The 22088-nt window shown below is 39.7% G+C and overlaps 1 protein-coding gene and 1 pseudogene across 2 annotated transcripts in view; one reads left to right on the plus strand and one right to left on the minus strand.

The window, feature by feature from the left end:
* The window catches only part of LOC137000118 (mannosyl-oligosaccharide alpha-1,2-mannosidase IA-like), a 298601-nt gene that overhangs the window by 26844 nt on the left and 249669 nt on the right, over window positions 1-22088 (minus strand). The window contains exons 1-2 of one of the 2 annotated variants that reach the window (XM_067355918.1): window positions 11349-12205; window positions 3898-4113 (exon numbers count right to left, since the gene is read on the minus strand). In XM_067355918.1, coding sequence (XP_067212019.1) covers window positions 3898-4113; window positions 11349-11942 — 810 coding nt within the window. In that variant the 5' untranslated portion in view covers window positions 11943-12205. Of the gene's footprint in view, window positions 1-3897; window positions 4114-11348; window positions 12206-22088 lie in introns of those variants that run through there. The other variant, XM_067355917.1, reaches the window with a different exon arrangement.
* On the plus strand, window positions 710-3280 carry LOC136999987 (uncharacterized; annotated as a pseudogene).

The raw sequence follows: 22088 nt of genomic DNA on the forward strand, positions 1-22088 counted from the left end.
CCTCTTACTGTTTTTTTTTTCATCTTTAGATTCATTGTGCTATTATTGTATCAAGTTAGCTTAGAACTGATAAAATGGGGTTTTAAAATAGACAGAAAGGTTCTCAAACAACTCAGCGGCGACTTCATCAACACAATTTATGAAAATATGTTTATTATCTTCAACTCTTTTCGTAAGCTTTTACAGAATAGATACACGACCGTCGCTAATAAGCAGCTTTTAGTTAAGTATTTTTCCGTCCCCAGGGAAATTGCAAAGCAAAATTGCGTAATGTTTCTAGATGGTGGTTCTGATTTCAACTTGGCAAAATTAAAAAATATATATACAGACGAAGAAGCTAGCGACTAAAAATATTTTTATAATATCGTCTGTTTACTAAAAGCAAATGCGTGATGCATGACATAAATGTAAATGCAAGTGATATAAAAGTACGTTGTGAAAGCTGATATTATTGCAAAATCGCAAAAATATTGTGCAATATCACTCTTTTCGATGGTAGCAATATAATGGGAAATGTCAATAATTATAAAGCACGTGTAGAAACGTTCGGAAACTGTAGTTCGCTACAATATCACTTTTAGTAAGCCTTCGCGAGAATGCAGCGTCTTACACCGACAGCAACATCGACGTTCCATTGTCGTATAAAATCTGTATATTTCACCGTTTTTTTTCGTTTCTTTAATCCCGCGTGGTTGTGCATTAACGAGAAATGGCGGTGTGCGTCAGGTACTGGACTTTGGTGGCCTCGCACATTCACTCCTCCCATGTGCACGGTGCCTCCTCAGCGTATAATACGTGGACGCCGGTCTTCGTTTTATACTTGAAGCGGTTAGGCCCCTTCGGATACGGCTTCCCTCCCGAATTTATCGCCCGTCTGAATCGCGGACAAGTCCATATAACCCGTTCATGATCTCGGTTCCCACCTAGCCGGTGCAAAAGCCGCGCACTCGCCGCTGTTTTCATTCTTGTATAAATCTCATTGAAGGCGATATATTGCACGGTATTCCTTTGGCCAGCTCGCACATACCGGCCATTAAAATTTATTTCACTGACCGGATGCGAATAACCGAGATGAATCGTTACCGTGCCGCGCCTTTTAATTTCGTCCCTTATCATTATTATTGAACGCGCGTGAAATATACAGACTTCAAAGTCAAATTCTTCCTTATTATTTTCATTAATTTTAATTAGTCCCGGGACACTGCGTGACGACAGTGAGGTATATTAGAATGCGAAGCGCAATGTTAATAAATTTGTTCACAAATATCTGAATAGTTTGATAATGTGACGCATATATTTTCAACATTAATTTTCCAACGTTAATGGTTCAATGCGTATAAATACGACTTATTCGTGCCATTGAAATGTGTTTCTGAAAAATTTTCTAGAAAAGAAGCTCTGTAATTATAAATGCGAGTATTTGCAATGAAAGTAACGAAATTCTTGTCATAAATATTTCATGAAATTTAATGCAAATGTCTCGAAAACTCTCAATGCATTTCCTGTACAAGCAAGCAAATAGAAACGAACGAGTTATGGAAGGATAAGAGACGCGAAGTTTGTATCTAATATTCCTTAACGTAACTTTGCATCTCTTGCAGGCAAAACGACACCATGGAAAGAGTTTCAGAAGCAGCCGCGAAACAATAGGCATAACTTCTAACACGGTTGACACGCCGGTTACCGCAAGCCGAAAGCAGCTAATACGGCAAGTTATCCACTTAGAAATCCGACGTAACACCGCGAGAGAAGAGTTCGAGGGGCCGGAGGGTGCAGGAGGCTGTTACCAACTTTGGATAAACCGGGCTAAGTTTCCTGGCTCGGTACTTACAGAACTGCCACACGAAAACGTTCAAGTTTATTCTTCCCGCACGCACCGACAGAGAAATACCGCGGGCATCGATTTACATAACGATTAGGTTAATCAAGCGTTTAAGTGTGCTGGTTGTTAGTTCCTTTGAAGGTAACATATCCTCGGAAGCTATTGATTTTTGTGCTCTAGCGGCAAGAACGTTTCACAAAATAAATATGCTTACCGACAAAAGTTAAAAAGCACGATTATTCATATGCTGTTTATGAATAATTTGTGCAGAATATTTTCTTCTACTCGTATATACAATTAAATGTACCAAGTACAGAAAACATATATTCTTTCCTCCACAAAATAGATTTCTCCTTGTACTTTTTACATTTAATTAAATATATTAGCAATTGAATAAAATATAATTAATAATTCACGAGTGACTTGACTTCTTAAGTCGATAAATATATAGCTAACTAGCATAAAAAGAGAAGCGATCTCAATTAAGTATCATATCCATTTTCATAATATTATTAAGTCATAATGGATAAGTATCGCCGTACTTGAGAGCTTAAGCTGCATAAACGAGTTCTTCAATTCGCGTAAATATATGCAAAATGCTATGCATTATCAAATAATTCCTTTAAATATTATCAATTCGTTGCATGAATATTTGACGTCGCAATGGAATATTTCATGTCGTAAGCTGACAATTCGTGTCCTACAAAATGCTCCGCCGTGATATTTTATCGAGAAAATATTGGAGCGAACCAGGGGAATTTTAGATACTTCAGCGTAGTCCTGCTTTCCACAGATAAGATTCTTGTTCTTCATCAAGATCACGACGCGTCCACTTGGCGACAAGAAATAGACGCTCACAATTTTTAAAGGATTATCTCAAAGTCACCGTAAAAGTTAGCTTGCTACGAAAAAATTTGTTGTGCTATTATTTTTTCAACCTTATTTTACGTGCTGCATCGCGATAAAAAAAATTTATACTTGCAGTTATCGTAAATTAAAAAAGAAACAAAACGTGTTTTATTATTTAAGTCTGCTGCGAGATATTTACAGCGATGTTATTTCACTTCTTTATTACATTTTATGCGAATAGATCAGGCGCCACGAGAAAATCGAAAAGTGTCTTCGACGTCTCGTCAGAACGGGACTTTCTTCGACAGAGCAAACACATTTCCGGCATGTTCGATAACGAAAAAGTAAAGGGAGGGATGATGCGGCGAAGGAATAGTGTATGCAGACGCAAGCCTATATCAAAAGTTCCGCTTCCGTTGGGGGTCTGCGAAAAAGGAGACGATGACATGGCTGCATCGGGTAAGTTGACTCAGGACGAAATTGGTTTCGACGCGTGTCGGCGAATGTCGAACTTTCATCGTGATACCGCCACTTAGGCAGACATCACTGTACCTTCGCAGCCGTGGAAAAAAAGCCATGGAATTTCCTCAAAGAGATATACGCGGGAGATATATTCCTCGCTTGCAATTTTGTTAGAATACAGTTCGCGACTTATACTGCACTCAATAGTTATTTTTTCATGTCATATAAAATATTAAATTTTTTTTAAAGAATAAAAAATATGACAACTATTGCATAAACTTTTATGTTACATTTTGACGAAAAAAACGTTAAATTTATGAAAATTAATAAACGGGAGAGCTATTTCAATTTTCTGAAAGGAGAGAGAATAAAGTCAACACGGTAAAAGATATACTCGGTATAGTGAAATCCTTTCGCGTCAGCCAGATCCGAGATGATTAAAACGAACATCTGACAGATAATTTATTAAAAGTAATATGCGCGCGCTAAATCTGTCGCGCGTTATGAGTTTTACAAAAATATATTTTTATCAATGTATTGAGGTATAAAACGAAATTATTCCATCGACTTTTAAAGGGTCCCTAAATAATTTATTACAAGATTTATCTCGTGATTGTTAAAATGTTTTCGTACTTCACCGTCCTGATGCGCGTACTATAATTATCTTAACGTTCCGAGATTATCTCAGCGTTGTTCCAAATACGTTACGCTGATAAGAAACTTGCGAATATATGCAAAATATGCAAATCAAAAAGGGTACTCACGATATCGAAGTCCAGATTCTCGGCAATCCAATCGCGGCCCTGCTTAAACTCGTCGTGAAGACCCATGATGTAAAGAGTGTCGAGTCCATCGACGATAGTCGCGCCCATATTTGAGGCTCCGAAGATACTGGCGCTATGACCTCTCTTCGAGATTGGCCTCAGTTCGTTTTTCCCCCACGCGTATCGCACGTAGTTATCCCAACCATGCTTCATCATCTGTAAACAAATAAGAGACGAGCGATTAGTGCGGGAATTCGGTATCGTGTATCAATTGCTGTAGCAAAAAAATCCATTTGAAATATACGCAAAAAAACACAAGTCGATATTTTTAAAAATTTTCAAGTTTCTCTACTACGTGAAAGCACTGAAAACATTGAGTTTCTAGGACGTGCTACGTGAGCTATTCCGTGAATAATAAATATATTGCCGTTTGGTTCACCGTTATTTCCGTTCCTCTTGATTTTTCCAACCATTTGCCGAGCACAGTCGTGGTCACTTCATCACGTTTTTATGACGGCATAATTTAGAGGCAATATAATATCGAAAAGACCTGGCCAGTGGCACCGTCAGAAGAGTGGGTCCTCCTCTCTCATCGACTGCGGTTGTAATAAAAAAAAAAAAAAAAAATAGAAGGGCGAGAAAATTAGAGAGCGCGGAGAACTACGAAGTGACAATAAAAGAGAAACGCGTGTCATTTTAAAACCATTCGCGTTCTTCAGATTCTTAAGATGCAAATCGGATTTACTTTCTGCAATTTTCTGCGATTTTCCGCGATTTTTAGCGACAGAGAATCGCAAGATTAAACGGGAACGACACGTTTGTTTTACAGTTATGGTAAACTCCATTAAAACCGTCTGACGCAAGATAGAAATCTTCGGATCACCGAGATAAATTGGCGATAAGGTGGAGCAATGGCGGTCGCGATAAAGATGCGAAATTCCGAGGGGCTCGTAAGGCGACGCCGTCGCGTTATTACGTCGGCTTAGGCGGCGGACTGGCGATGCAGAAAATTGCAAAGGACGATCGCACGGGTTGACGGCGGCGCGTCGCGGCGTTCAACGCCTTCCGCCATTATCCACGTAATCGCGTGGATAATTTGTTCCGTAGAAAACCGCGGCGAGTGCGCTGGCCCACGGTGGACCTGTAATCGGTAATCTGGTTAACATCCGTGTTAGGATTAAATCATTAGCCTCGGTGTCGGTCGGCGGATCGAAGAGAAGCGGCGAGGAGCGGGACAGCGCGCGGAAGGGGACAGGCGCAAGGTGGACAGAGGCAAAACCTCGTGTCGGACGTGTGGCCTTGTTCAATTATTCTCCCTTTGTTACGTCACTTCCGTGGTAACCGGATTCTCTCCCCGGCGCGTCCGGAAGACCGGCGTTTCTTTTTTCGCTCTTGTAATCCAAGAGTAATCCATTAAAACCATTTAATGCGGTTAAGCAGTAAGCACTGGCTCGGAAAAACGCCGCGCGCCGGGCGTGCGAAGTACGCGAACGAGATGTCCGTTTTAAACGGCATAAACTTATGCGAGATTTATATTTATTTATTTATGTACAACAGTAGCACGCCGGGACATCTGGAGCGCATTCGAGAGATAATTAGAGAGTCAACTAAAAATTATTATACGTATTATTATACGGGATTTGATATTTCTCCCTTTTCACCCGAATGCGTCAAGTCTTTGGAAAAATGCCTGGAGTTTATTATTAATCTCGCATTTATTCCGAGTTTGCCTTTAATTAATTCGAGCTTATAGATAAATTCATTATTTTCGCGTGCGCATTACTCGCGCGTAGACGAACCGCGATGTTGGCGCATCGCAGACGATATGAATTCTGCAGGACACTCGTGGGAGTGCTCTCGCGTTTTGAGAGAGAGAAAATATCCTTTCAAATTGCCTGCGCTCCACGCATTTCCATTAATAAACAAAATGCACGCTGGAAGGGAGGAAAAGCAGCAGCTCCACCTCGGCGAAAAGGGACCGCGCGAGGTGAGGGAGGGGAAAAGAGGAGAGAACGGTGCTCCGTCAGGCGATTGAGTATGCATGGTACACAAACAAAGCGAAAGCTTTGGATACTCCAGGGGAGATGCACACAAATGCGCATCTGCGCTGGGCTCTGCGCGCGCGCGCGCGCACGGGTGTATCGCCGATACCGGGCACGTATAAGTGTACTTAACCGTGCCGCTTTTATTTCCTCTCTTTATTTCCCGCGGTTTTCAATTTACGTTATTTATTGCCCTCCACGAACGTCCCAGTCGTCCCGCCGCGTCGGCGTCCCACCGTGATTTTGTGAAAGCACCCCCAACTCTCTCCGCGTCCTTCCGCGTCAACGTATTCCGACACGTACGCGCGCACACGCGCGCACATGTGGAGCGATGTGCGCCCAACACAATCGGAAACAGCGTGTACTGATATATCCTTTCTTATCTGTTGGTGAAGTGAGCCTGCGCGAAGATCGACGTCATGAAGCCTTTCAGAAACGCTCCGCGCACGTCATAAAAGTCTAACCGCGCCCGAGCAACGTCAAGCGGCGAGGAGCGAATACGCTGCATCTTCGTAGGTAAGAAGAAAATTTGAATATTGATTAGAATAAACACAGATGCAGAGACAAGCGAAGTCGGTGGAAAAAAAAAAACAGGTAGAAGAAAATACGCAAAGTGATCAAACAAAATCGTTCTACAAAACAATCTGATATTCGCTAGATTTTCAATCGTATATTTGTTAACGATACGTATTTCATCGCGCGAGAATAGATACTTCGTACAACCAAGTTTAACATCTATTAACCTTCGTCAGCCGTTAAATTGCGCAAAATTCTGTGTAGTTCCGAGAATCTCACGCAAGCGTATCATCTTCCGTATGCGTACGCATCTTTTTGATATAAGACCCTGATGCATCCGAGTCAGCGCTCCTAATTATGACAGAGCGCGCTCAGTTATAACATCCAGTCGTTACTAAATCTCATTAAAACGCAAGTGGCAAGATCTGCGACGTATTTCCGTAATTAAATATGATAACGTGCGAAAGTTGCTCGTGCGAATGTCACCGCGGCGACGTCGCGAACAGAAGTCAAAAATTCATGCGATGCTTGATTCGCATTGCGTGAAAAAATGTCGCAAATCTGTATTGATTAATAATCAAATTTGTGGTGCTTCGCTATCCGTGTTTTTCTGTTAACCTTTTGTTTTCGCAAATCAATTTTCGTCTGAATTGATTTTGTCTAAATTGTTATAAAGAATTTATCATCCACGAAAATGTTATCGACTTTCTAAATTTCTTATCACTTTATAATTTACTTATTAAGTATACTCAATGTGTGTGTGTGTGTGTGTGTGTGTGTGTGTGTGTGTGTGTGTGTGTTTGTCGCGCGAATGTCTCGCGCGTAAAGTCTGGCACCATTGCATAATTGAAACTAAGCGCGCAGTAGAAAGAAGTATAAATGCATATTCATGCAACGTGTTGCGTGCGCTTCGAGTGGGAGAGCGACATTATGAGAACCGCAGCATAAAGGTGCAGGATATTTCACTCGTCTCAGGCACATATACAACACATTGCGACGCGGGGCTCGGCGCAATGCAACGAGTCTATGTACAAACGGTCCGAGACGTGTACATTCCTGCTCTTAAGAAGACGAGAGGAAGATTGCACGAGCGAAGGGAAGCGGCGGCGGGAATGGGAGCGAGAGGGTGAGGGGAAGGGAAAAGGAATGAAGACCGGGCAAAATGGGATGACAATAGACAGCGAAATCCTATATTCACGACGTGAGCCCACGACTCGTCAGCGGAGTTTAGCATAATTATGGCTTCGTTTATTATTGTTAGGCGAGCCGCGTATTGTATAAAAGCCCTCAAACTAACGCGAATTAATCTCTGCTAAGTGGAACCGATGGAACCGGCATCCCCGGTTTCTCTTTCGCGCCCATTCTGCGAGACCCCCGGGCTCGAAGGTGGCTTCCGAAGAGAACCGCACCTTCGCTTCCCCTCGTCTGCTCGTTCTGCTTCGCGAATCCCGTACTTCTATCATTATCCTATCCTGCCTCCCTTAACTAGTATCTTTCATTAAAGGAAGCCGCCACCATTGTGCCTAACTTGTACGAGCCGACAGACAATGCGACTTCGTCGGACTCCCGCGACTGCCGTTCACGCCGCGTGTTCTCACACGGAACCTCTCGCGGAATTTCAGGATATCTGTAGGCGCTAATCCGCGAGAAAAGGGATATATCCTGCGAACGTTATCGTAACGAAGCACTCGGAGCTTCAGAGGCAGCCTAAGGAAATTATCGATGGCTATAATTCGATGGCTCGCATTGAATGATAATAGTGCAACTTGACTAAGCTAATCGAAAATAGGATAAATGCAATTTGTCCTCGTGAGTTTATTTTAGTTTGTAAAGAGATTAAAAGCGCAGAGAAAATCATATTAAAATATATGGGAAACTGTAATTAATAAAATAAACTTGAAAATAAAATGGCATAATATTTTTAATAATATCTATTATATTAATTTGAATATATAAATTTAGAAAATTGCTTTTTTTTCTTGTTTTAAACTTGAACTAATATAATATAATTTTGGTTCTATAATCTGAGTCTTGGTTTTGCGAGTAAAAATATATGGAACAAAAGTAGAAGCGACAAACAAACAAATAACCAACGTTTACAACAAGTGCACGTAGATTTAATTTCTTACACGACATCCTGCGGCATGTTTATTCAATTTTCTTAAATGTATAAAATGTTTCATGATCAATGACAGCGTCGATTATTCCAAGCTCAAAAGGGTGAAAATTTAATATTGGATAATCGCGATTAAACGTAGCGGAGAAACGCCTTAAACGTGCGAGCATGAAAAATACGCGAGCGTTTATATCAGCGTCGGCATAATAATAGACAGTCACGCCTACTGCATTAGCTCGGCTAAAAACAATTAGCCTGATGGCTACCCACGTTTTCCCGTTCAGAATTATTCAAGAACCACGATATTACAATTCTCCTCGTTTCGCAGGTCGCACAAACGAATTTAGTGTCATCGCGTTTTTTCATCCAAAAAAAAAAACGCAAGGCGACCGTGATAAACTCGATAAACTCGTTAGCTCAAACTCTGAGACCAACCGATTAAACTCAAAATCGATATACCAACTTGCTATTTATTTCTAATATCTACTTTTCTCGCTTTATCGAAATTTTTTATTATATCATAAAGAGAAATAACAGATGTTTATCACATTATTGAGATATCTGAAGTTATTTCTGTAGAAACAAGACTCGAGAAAAATATTTCTTCGTGTTATAATAATCGAATTTGAGAACTCGAGTTTTTTAAACAGTTCGATATGTTGCTAAAATCCAGCTCTCTATATTATACAACTAAAGAGAAGTAAGCATTAAACGAAGGTACTTTGAGGATTTACGACTTAAATTACGTAACGTTAACTTTACGGTCGTTACGGGAAATAGTCTTACAATTAGGAAAATCATCGCTTTTGCCTGTAAATTGTATGTAATTACTGTCCGTCCCGATTTTCTGCGAATAATTAATTTTTTCTTTACGTGTGGATGGTTATTTCGCGAGACACGAAAGGAACACGATTAAACGCATATAGTAAAATGGAGCACGAAAGCTTAATTGAAATCTATTTTGAGCGTTTCGTAAGTTATGTCAGTCCACTAGTAAATTGCTTCGTTTGGAATGAACGCCTCTGGACAATATATAATCCACAGATAACTTGCAGTCTGGAGTTATCAAACTATAAGTCAGTTTGCGGTGGAGAAACGCTCATAATATTATAACTGCAACCATGTAGCAATGAGAGTCTTATCATTTTACGGTTTTATGATTTTACGGTTTTCTTTCCTTTTCTTTTAGAATAACAATTGTAACACTTATCAATTAATTGATTTTAAACAATAAAAAATATACTTATACCATGCATTTAACTAATAATATTATATATAAATATAATTGATTTTGTCCATCATACTTGTTTTATCAATATAATCATTATATAGAGTATTTTTCTCTAAAGATGGATATTGATTTTATTTATTGAAAGTAGGTTGACAAGAGGAACTGTTTCATTCTCGACATGTGCTCTCTATTTTCGCGTTTTTGAAAATGGATCATGGAAAAGGTATCAACAAAAAATATCGGTGACATCGAGCAACAAACTATTAATAAACTGAAGCTGAAATTTTTTTTTTTTTTTTTTTGTCAAGATACAAAAGCGAAATGTCCATTTCATGACGGTGAATATGACCGAATTAATTAACCTGCCCATCGAACTACAATCGAATCTTTCCTTCAACGAGTACCCCGCACGTCATACGTTACTGCGTGAGACAAGGGTCGATTAAACTCCAAATTGAGATGGCTGCATCGAATCGACTTAGTCATACTACGTCATGACACACTCGCGCGCAAGTCAGTTTGGCACTTCCCCGGCATCTGTCGTTCATTTTTTTTTTTTCACAGTGTCGTTCGCTCAGAAGTTAATTGATTGAGTTCCGTTTGTCCATTTCGGAAGTAAACTCGATATGTTGCGAGGATTGGATTAATTTCGCGCCGAGGATTGAAATTCTACATGAAAAACATACATTTCCTTGCATTATTAATGCCTCCGCCTCAATTTTGCGAAATTAATTTTCTCTCTGACACATTAATTTATACTTTGTCAATTTGTAATTCAATAAACATTGGAGTAAAAATACGAAATTTCAGGAGTTTTTATGTTTTGATTAATTTTAAGTAAAGTTTTTTTTCTTTAAGACGAAAAATAGTATTATATTAAAAGCTAATTACAAAGCTAGTCTGATTTGAACATCATTGAATTTTAAAGCAATCAAAATTCATTGTTCTTGATTCCCGCTAGATTTTTAATCTGAAATTACATCTCGTTTAAGAAAATTTCGTTTCATTAATCCATGCTCGCCATCCCAAATGGTTTCCTCCTACTTTCCTTCTACCCATGCCGCACTGTAATTCAAACGCGAATATTGATGTGGTAGGACGGACAAAGGATCGGTTTTCCCTTACGATCCTTTTCAATTTCCGTCTTTTCTGTGACGCCGCAATGACGAACGATGCAGCAGTAAAAAACCACACGGCAGATGAAATGAGTTTTTGAAAAATCTATGTTAGTCCAAATACGTTTTAAATACAGGAAATTGAATATTTTACCTTAAAATGTATGTTTTTCAACTCCAGATAAACTATATAGTTTTCAGTGCGTGCAGAATGTAAAAAACAAAAACATTTTCCCCCTCAAACGTAAAAAATATATATCTATAATAATAATAATAATAATAATAATAATAATAATAATAAAAAGTAAACCTAGTATAAAATCAAGTATTGAAGCACTTACCTGATCTTGTCTGAGTCTTTTGTACAGTTTTAATTCATCTCTTTTAAATCGCGGCATGCAAAACAAAAGCAAAAAAAATAGAAGTCTTACCTCTTTAACCTTTTCACGGCGTTGATTAGTTACGTCATCCAGAGGCGGATTAGGCGATCTAATAACGTAAATGCCAGGTGTAGATGCAGCCGGCGGTCCAACCGCCGAAAACTCAGACTGTTTATGCTTGTCTAAACGTCGATCTTTATCGTTATCTTTGTTCTGAATTTCAGATTCGTCCTGCCCAGGGACCACGTTGTCCTGCATCCAGGCTGGATTCACCTGTTCGCTGCGCTCTTCCGGCGCAACGCCACGATCGACGATGACACTCGCGAGATCACGTCGCGTCACCAAGGTTCCAGTCAGAAGGAGAATCAGGACCACGGACAGCAATCCGCTGATCGCTAATCTTTGCATGAGCCTCATCTCGTCCAGACACTTGCCGCAGCTCGTCCAGCCGCCTGGAGTCTCGGACTGAATTGCGCTCGTATTGGCAGAGCTACGAGGATAATGCGAAGGATCCTTTGTCAAATGGATCGATAATCGTCCTAACGGCAGCTTTCCGATGTAACGGCAACCAGCGATTATATAAAAGTCAACGCAACGATCGAAACACACGAGCCAAAGCTTTCGCGCATTTGTCTGTGTACGCATCAATTAAATTATTATTTCTAGACTCGAGTGATAAATTTAAAATCTCAATTTACTTTGGTAACATTTATTCGAAATTTTAAGATTAGAGAGACGAAATGAAGTTATATAATAATTTTTAAACCAAAATAATTTAAAGTTTTGCAAAAATTAGTAATTATAAAAAAGAAGAAAGAATATAACTTTGAATTATTTCTCCGATCTGATTTCTTTTATCTTTCGAGTTGATCAATCAGCCTCTTAAATCCAAACTTTATATCGTTAAGCCGTACATCGGAAATCACAAGTATAGATCGAGTTTATGGCACCTCGTGATACTTACTTGCGAACCACTTGTTGTACGTAATTCGAGCACGGCGGCAAGTGCGCGACTTTTGTTTCAAGTCCTTACAACCAATGAGCCTTTTCAGATTGTTCCTTGGAGATAACGTAACCCGACGAAGTTAAGGAACGAGCCGATTAGGCCTCGCGATTATCAGCAACTGCGAAGAAAAAGAATCGACTATCGTTACGCCGACCAAAATCTCGGACGAATAAGCAGGATCATCCGCGCGATCGATGATCGCACGCAGTCAGCCGTCGTGTGTGAAACCGCCCGAAACTATCGTCCGGCGAGTTCGTTGACTCGGGTCGCGAGACTGATCCACCTAAACGGAGGTAATTTTTCGAGAACGATTACATCAAAGCGTTGTGAAAAAAAATATTAAAGGCCATACGTATGCTGAGTGCTACGAGAGGCGGCGAGAGCGGTATCGCTGATCGAAAAAAACAAGGGTACGCGAGCGCGAGGCACGAAGAAGCGAGAATTAAAGAAGGCGAGATAGTTTGGAGATTCCAAAGTCTCTGCCGAAATGTGATCACTGCATTTTTTATCGGGCCCGAGGCATCGTGAATGGTTTCTTCGATCCTCCCTACATCGAGAGCCTGCGTGCATTTTATCGCCCGGTCGCTGCGGGCGTTACACCTGCAGATCTCGATTTTCTTTCCTTTTTGCCACGCAACGTGCACTTCGGCGCAGCCTAAAATTCCTCCATGCTCGCTCGCTCGCTCGTTATCTATTTCCTGACCGTTACCAGTAATTCTCCAAAATGGAAAGTTTTCAAAATTTTAGTTCCAATAGTAATTCTCGGTCGCAAAAATCGCGATAAATTGAGATGATTGATAAATATAATTAAACATCATGATTCACAAATGATATTCTAATTGGGAATTCGCTCTGGAAAACAAGAGATATTGCTTGAAATTTTATTCAAAACATTAAAAAAACATTTCTTTTTCATTTTTTTATATAGAAAATTCGTTATATTCATATCTACATTATTGGTCATTAGAATCATTAAAAAGTACTTATCATACATTTAAAATTATAAGTGGTCTGTTTAAATATATTATAGCTGCTGATATATATATATATATAACTAAAATCGTTCGTTATTTGCAGTAATACTTATTTTTGTACAATAATACTTATTTCATTATTTCTGAAAATAAGCATTGTAACGAATTCTTCTAGACGATATATATAATATGTAACGAGCTATTTCTATTGAAGCTAGTCGATCATTTGTTTTCTATGAAGCTAGTCGATCATTTGTCAAAATTGATATTATGTATGTACAGAGTTGTACGTTACTAAATTTCATTTCGTTTCAATGCTAAAACGGCAAATAAGGAGTATGAATCCTACGAATCCGTGCGTTAAATTATTCACAAGGCCACGAGTTTGTAGTTCGGTAAATGTCGATATCGCAAAATATCGAGGTCGAAAGTTTGAGATATCAGAGTTCAGGTAGAGAGACGGTAGCGTTCCAGCGTTGATTCAACTCGATCGTAAGCGGTCGGGATAGAAAAAGAGGACGGGAGGGAAAAAGAACGTGAGGGAGGGGAGGGGGAGGGAAAAAGAAAGAAGAAACGAGAGAGACAGAAGCGGCGAAGGAAGAAGAGATAGTGCGTGATGGTGAGGACGAAAGGGAAGATTGGAGAGGGAAGATAAATCGTCGAAGCTGCACTCGGTGGCCAATAAATTGTGCGGCACAGCCCCGAGGTTACCAAGATTGCTACGTGTCACATTCTTGCGGAAAATTGGACCGATGGAAGTATCTTAAAGCCAGGCAAATACGCGTCGCGAATGGACACACGTACGCGAACACGTCAGACCACCCACCCAATTGCGGAGCTATCGCGAAAATAATGGGTATTCGCGACCATTTCTTTGCTCTTCGGTAAATACAATGCGAGTTCCCGCTTCTCCCCTCGTCCGTCTTATCATGTGTTTGAAGAGCATGAAGCAGTTACTTTCCCATTAATCATCGATATTACGCGTCGGAACGGTCACGTTTTCAGCAATGTCGCATAAAGATGCGCCGGAATGGAGAACTGCTTCACGAAAGCGTGCTACATTGGAACTATGTCGTTCTCGATGTTGAACAGGTGGCTACACGCTGAAGAGCTCATCAAAATTCTAATGAAACTTTTGAGCCTAATGCATTGTAATGTAATAATATTTTAGTAATGTAACGGAAATTACATCACAATCAGGTAACTTTTATGATTATGCTATCTATTTAGCATTTTACTATATTGCTTAAGTAAATCGTTAACCGTAAATTAAGAATGCTTAAACTATAACTATTTTATCCAAAAAAAAATAAAAAATTTATTAACAAGTAAATATTGTTATCTTGTAAAATAATAGATACACAATAAAAGATAAAGATAGACAGTTTTTGAGAATATTTTTGAAAATAATAAATGTTTGAAAGCACAGTTTCTTTTACATCTTTAATTATCTAATGATATTTAATACGAATTTAATGACACATTTAATAAACAAACGACGCGTTTCTAAAAACAGATATTCTAAATATTACTTTCATCCTAATTACTTTTTCGTGCATGATTTCCTATTCATATGTTCCACGTGTGAAATGTAACCGCCCATCGGGACGGAAGCTTCCTCCTTGGGATGCAGAACCACTCTTTTGATCTTATCCCCGTAGGATAAGCGACCGTCGATCGTAAAGGTCGTATCTGCTCGCACATCGAGTTCAATGCGGCACATGGCAGAGATCCACCATAGTGAAGCGAAGGAGGATTGGGCGCTAAGAAGGAAGATGAAGAAAACGAAAAAAAAAAAAAAAAAAAATAATAAAAAAAAGGCGAGGGAGCGAAATAAAAGACGCGGGGGCAAGAGCGAGACGTCGAAAGGTTAGCGGGTGGCTGGACCGATCTTCCACTTTGTCTGAGGTTTTACGAAAGGACCAACAAATAGGAAAGGGTGGAGAGGAAGGACGAATAGCCAAGGAGGCGGCGGGAGCACTCGAGAAGTTTACGAGAGGACCGGTGCATGAACACGTCAAGGTGGAGCCCGGGGCGCACCGGTGGTTACCGTCCCGAACGTCCAGCGCGTACGTGAATTTGTATGCGCGTGTGCGCGTGATATACGTACACTCCGGAGAGGCGGCGAAGATCTTGGAACTTGCCCAAGTCGAGTGTCGGGACACACTGTACCTCACTCTGAATACCCGGCATTAAAGCCAACTATAACGCTCTTTTGATCTCGATTATCGACGATCCCATCCTCTCTGAGGATAAAATATACAACTCCGATAGTCCGAAACGTCATTAAAGAACGCCTGGTATTTAAACATTTCGGACGTAAATTAATTTACGGATGTATTATCCGTTCATTGAATACCATTAAACTCGACTTCATCGAACCCTCAGTTATATAAAATTAAATCATTACGCGGAAGCAAATTATGATTTTATCAAGATCGAACGGGCAATTAAATGTAAGAAATACACTGTATGATAAAAAAAGATTAATATTGTTGAGATTCTCGATTTTTATAGTAATTCGTATCATTAAGGCAGAACATAATCAAAGCATTTTTATCAATTATCTTGCGAATCAGAAGAAAAAGACACAGTTGTAATATAAACTTTCACCGTGTCTATGAGTACTTAAAAAAAATGTTATCTTTTACAATTTAATCAATCAAAAATTGCTAGATTTAAAGAAATTAATGCAGATTTTCGCGGTAACCGTATCGGTCGAGATACCGAAAGTTTTTTTCTCGTACGAAACAAATCGTCATTGATTTGCAAAGACACTGTAGGTCAACCTAGCGAAAAGCTAGCGCGTTTTTAATACAACCTTCGCTATAATTTCTTCTCACGAGTACACACTGCTCGCGTGACTAGTAACGTATCCCAGCATTTGTTCCCGGTGTACTTCGTAATTTACTCAGTGCGTTTGCATGTTTTATGGACGTTATATAAAACGTCGGAAATATATGGCGTCTCAAATATTTAAAGTTCGCTGGGGAATAGAAGGCGAGACCTTCTCGCTCCCTATCCGGCTACGTTTGAAATTTCCACAGTCAATCTCTCTTTGCGCCCTCCTCGCCCGCTTCACGCCCGCTTCGTCGCTCTGCAGAAACCCGCTACGCCGCGCAAGTCTGCAGAAGCTCCGATGGAAGTTTGCTTTCGTAAGCGAACGTACCGCTTCTCTAACTAGCGCAAACGGAAACAGCCGAGAGTGTGAAAGAGAAAGAGAAAGAGAGAGAGAGAGAGAGAGAGAGAGAGAGAAAGAGCGAGAGAGAGAGAGGAAAGGAGAGTCCAGCCGATGGTTCTCAAGCGAGATCGGCGGTGCATACTAGCGAATCGTACCTAAACTTCGAGGTTTGATTCCGTCTCGCTCCCCGACGATGCAGCCTGAGACTTTGGCCCGGAGGTATGTCTACTTAGTTTGCCAACTCATTACCCAATTATCGTTATAAGATCAGAAACCAGTCCGACTTCATAGCAAAGGCGGATCGGAGTAGTCGAGCGGAAATCTAAAGCGATGCTAATTGCGCCTTCCGATTCGAAAGACCTCGTTAGATATTCGGCGGAGTGGCCGGATGTTTGAAAATAAAGTTTCAGCGCAAAGCCCCGCCGAAGCTTGCCCACTTATTCTCCGCGTTACGAAATCACGGGGGATCGCGTCGACAATCGCTGTCGCGAGCGAGCGGGGATAAACGCGAAACAATATGCCACTTCCGCTTCATACTGGTATGCGAGTTAGTTATTAATTAAATCAGTCGTAAGCAGAGCTAAGTTTTTATGGCATTAATCAACGACTATTAAGCTCGAAATGAATGCGAGACTGTAATTAACGATCCTCGTCAGCAGTCGCTGCTGGTGTTACATATTTATGTCCGCCCGTGGATAGACGTGTACGCGTATATATGTATACATACATATATTCGTGCGCGCGCATACACAGAGAGAGAGAGAGAGAGAGAGAGAGAGAGAGAGGGAGGGGGTGAGAGGGAGAGTCAGTTAGCCGAAGACAATGCGGGCAATGTGTTAATCCCAGGATACCGCGTGTTTATCGCAGTTCGTCCAAGCGCCTCGAGGCTCTGGGCGGATGTCCTTACGGTTCCTTCATACCTCCGAGGTATCACAAGAGGGTCACCGCCCGCCAGCTTTGTCAGTGGCGAGGCACCGAAGTCACCAACATCCGCGGCCACTAACTTACGTCGTGCGATTAAGTCAAGGACTTGCCACTTTGCGCACCAAGTAGCGCCGCGAGACGTATATGTATACCCACCGAGGTTCCGAGACCTGGTGGTTATGTATACAGCAGAACCCGCATTATTTCATACCGGAAATAAATTCGGCATATTTGAAATATGCAGTCAATAGCATCCATAAACTTTAATAATAACGTTATATTAATATCTCATTATATCGGCGCGGCAGCGATTTCGTTTAAATGCCATTGTTCCGATTGGCATTAATATCATTAGTGATAGTTTATGTGGTTATTGCGTTGTACAATATTAAACTCGTATCGAAATCACGCAAACAACCATACGCGCGTCGCTAATTAGCTTATAATTTCTCCCACGCGCAAGTATCGAGTTTTTAACGGAATAATCATGACAACGGCGTAAATCGAATATTATCGGTAATCAAGCTTCAATTAATTACCACCGCGCGCCGTCGAGATTTCTACGTGAAGATAATGCAAAATGCCAACATTGTATTTTGACAAACATTAAACAAAGTACCAAATTGTGCAGTCGTATTCTAACGTAAATATTAAAATCATACGTTTCGCTCGTTTAAAATAAATCCAGCTTCTTCGTACGAAATTGGATGCATTAATAATATAACTAATTAGTCAAACTTGCGAAAGAAAACTTCATTAGTGGCAAGTTTGAAAATTCCATCGCGAACTAACACAAAGACACGATAGGTGATTAACAAGTGTCTTGCGTCGACGCGAGGTCGTTAGCTCGTAAAGTTAGTTGATACAATGCGTCGCGCGGCGCGTCAGGTTGTCTTAGGTGGCTTCTGTGTCTTATGTACGGTTTCCGTCGGATGCGAATACATCTTGAGTCGGCTAAGACGCCGTCTCGCTGTCGCCAGCCAATAACCTGTTCGTTGACCGAGGCGTCTAAAGTTGTTAGATCTTCAAATTCGTGACTGTCGCGTAAATAACTGTTTCACCGTGCAAATTGCGTTTAATTTAACGACAGAAAAATAACAATGCGCACGGCTCAATTTGATTTTATTAATGTTGAGCGAACTCAAGTTCGTTAAATTGGGTTTAATTGAGGATTGCGTTAATACGTAAAATAAATATTTCGCGCAGTGATTTTATCACGAGATTTCATTTCCGTATTGTATTACGGTATCAATAGCAACGAAAATATTATGTTTACGAGTGCCGTTTTTGTTTCGTGTAATCATTAAATGTGCAGTATAAAGTCTGCGATATATCCTTTCTTGCAGTGCTGCGTATTCGATACGCGAGTGTTACACATCCCAAGTACGTACGAATCGCATGACATACATTATTCAATTAGATTACGACGGGAGGGAATAACGTGTGTGAATAACATTGGGGAAAGCAATGGAACGAGTCGAGAATCAAATTTAATTTCATCCATAAAGGAAGAGGAAAAAACTCGAAGCCTGAGATACGTGCGCAGCGAAATTGCCTAACCGAAAAAGTCTGTTATACTAAAAGACAGCTATTCGTTTGGCTCGTTCTTCGATTACTCCAATCAGATTTTAGTCGTCACGGCTGCGAGTGACAGCTGAAAGAGTTACCTCGTCGAATTGGGAGTCACACGCGAGCGGTGACTACAATATGAGAGTCAATTTGTTTCTTGAATATTAAAAAAATATTTTTAAAAATGTCTTGAATATAAAAAAATTGTACTTCCAGATTTAATGTCTTTATAAATAGCTGAATATGTTATATATATTGTTTCATCATTAATGAGTATATATTATTTCACTATTAATAAGCAATTTCATAAATTTCGAAAATTATACGTACAAAGACAATGTCATAAATTGTAATAACAATAAATTTCACATAGCTGTTCGCGAGTGGTTTCCGACCTGTCCCAACTAAAGGCACAGTCACCGAGGATTCAATAATACCCCGATCAGTTTTCGTGAGCGCCATCGGGACAGAACAATGGTAACATGAAGACCGCATGAGAAGGCCAATCACTTCTCCCAGAAGAATACGATGAATTTAAATTTGGCTTTCGCCGTCGTCGGTGCATCATCTGCGATGCTCAAACCGGTCATCTGACCTGTTGAGCTAATGATCTACGTTCGAAAAGTGAGTAGTTTTTATTACAGATTGTAAGCAAAAGCTCTCAATTTGGCGCATCGAGTAAGCAATGAAGCAATTACGTGAAATTTATGTCTGTTATACATATGTATAATGCAGCTGCCGAGCGCTTAAATACGCGACCCTTTAATTCAGATTTACTCAGTTATTTGTGTCGAATGAATAATCGTTATTGAACTTATCGAACACGACCATTCAATTAGTCACTATTTGTGCTCGCAAGGAAACGCATCGGAAGACTAAAAACGATCGTGGCGGACACAAATGCACGCGACGAATTTAAATTTGGCACAGGTCGTTTGCCCGCCTCCATTCCTCACGTTGCACGACTGCAAGAGACCATCCAACCTGTTGGCCCGCGACCACACGCCAGAGACACCGAAACCTCGTTCAAAGTTTCGAGCTTGATGTAATAAAAGAGGATCTCCGACACGTCAGCTACAACTGCTATCGTCTATTTTGCTGTTGTCCATTAAACTTGAATTTAACTCATTTTACAGAGTAAATTAATTCGTTATCTTTATTCATGACACAACTAAATCAGAAGTTTACTAATCTTCCTACAATATCCTTGCAATGTTAGCCTTGCTATCTGAAATTAATTTTAAAAATTTCTAGAAAAGTACACATGTTACAGCATAAATTCACAAATTTGGAAAAAGAAGTGTTTTTATGAGCAATTATTAAGCAAATACAACAGTTATATACTTACAATCAGTAATAGAAACATAAAAATTGCAGCATCTGTTAATGTTATTAAAAAGCATAATTGCAAATTATTAAATTTGAGTATTATAATAAAAGAGAGCTAAATGTGTGGTCATGCTAAATGTAGATCGAAATTAACGTGTTCATTTATTAATCAATTCCGTTTAAAGTGAATAAAGTAAAAAAAAAGCAATATAATCTCGATTTTACGATTAGTTGGGCAGATGAATGACTCTTGGAAGTTGATCCAACCGAAACTTTAATAAGAAAAGAACCACTATGCTTTTGTCGACTATAACTCGTGCTGCTAAATCAATTACGAAACAGGTGTGTCTGATATTTTCGTTGAGAATGAGTAAACAGAAGCCGTGGTTGGCAACTGCAGCTGGAAGATCGCCAAGACATGATGCCTTGCACCTCTGGACAATAGAGATCGAAAAGAAGCCGATTTGCGAACAATTCGCGAAACTATATATACGCGTTTAGATCAATTAAATAACCCCGAGATATACAGCAATCGGAAGAATTAAATTCAACCGGAACTTTTACAATGAGCTCAAGATTTACGATCAAACATTTCTTTATTGTCTATTTTTCCAGAATTAAAGAAAATAAACTCGCATTATATTATTTATTTGGAATTGGAAAATATTATAACTCTAACCACATTCAAGATATTATAATAGACTTTAAATATTGCAAGATTTCAACAATTATGAATAAATAAATCGATCAATATCTCTAAGCTTCTTCCACTTCGGCGTTGGAATTTTTTTGGCATCGACGTCTCACATTATAATATTTAAAGAGAGCTAATAGATTATTTTAGAATTCGCCAAATTCAATATTTCTTTAATAAAAAAACAATAACGATGTTGTAAACGATATCACTTTGCGGTCACGAGTCAAATCAAGTCTTTCAGTTCGCAAGAAATCTCAATGAAAATATAGAGCCCATTCACGGATTTACGTTTCACAGAAGCTCTCGCTTCCGCATCGGTGGGCCACTGTCGTTATTAAAACAGTCCCAACGGCACTTAATCACACCGAGTGCGAGACTTGCAATACGAAATACGCGACCTTTTTCCAACCGCAATTTCCGCTTTGCTCTCTCATACACTTGTGACTTTCGAATGTGCTCATCAAGTATATACTCCACTGACGAAGTAGATTACCCATGCATTTTACAACAGTTTGGAGGTAACTTCCTAATCGATATGTAATAGCAGTTTAATATCAACATTATCGGCACATTAATCTTGCAACACAGTTATTTTAACTAATCTGTTAAACTCGGATAAGCGGATGTCCAACGAATTTTATGTCAATCAATCATGTTTTTCAGTTTGAGCAAACTTAATTTTTACACGTTTAAAGAGAAATCGATACGTCAAACTGCTCTTAATATCTTTTTTCGCGAAACGAGAAAAAGCTATTTCTGTACAAAGGTGAGATGTCATTTCTCATTGACATTTCTCGAAACAAAAGTAAGAAGGTAGAAAAATGCATTTCAGTACTGTCAAATATCAAAGTATGACGAGCATAATGGACAGTTCAATGTTCATTCACGTCGATGTCCTGGCATAAGTAACGTTATAAGCGTCGTCGACTCATAAATTCGCGTTCGCATGTCCCTTCGACAGTTCTGCTATTTTACAAATGCTTCTATCTGCTTTACGATCGTCACGATTTCTCAGAAAATGGTCGACACGTTCAATCTTTTCAAAAGAAATATGATCTTAAACTTATAACGCAGGAAATATGCTTAAAAAGAAATCATCCGTTATCGTGCG

The sequence above is a fragment of the Linepithema humile genome, chromosome 5, assembly GCF_040581485.1.
Source record: "Linepithema humile isolate Giens D197 chromosome 5, Lhum_UNIL_v1.0, whole genome shotgun sequence".
NCBI classification, from domain to species: domain Eukaryota; kingdom Metazoa; phylum Arthropoda; class Insecta; order Hymenoptera; family Formicidae; genus Linepithema; species Linepithema humile.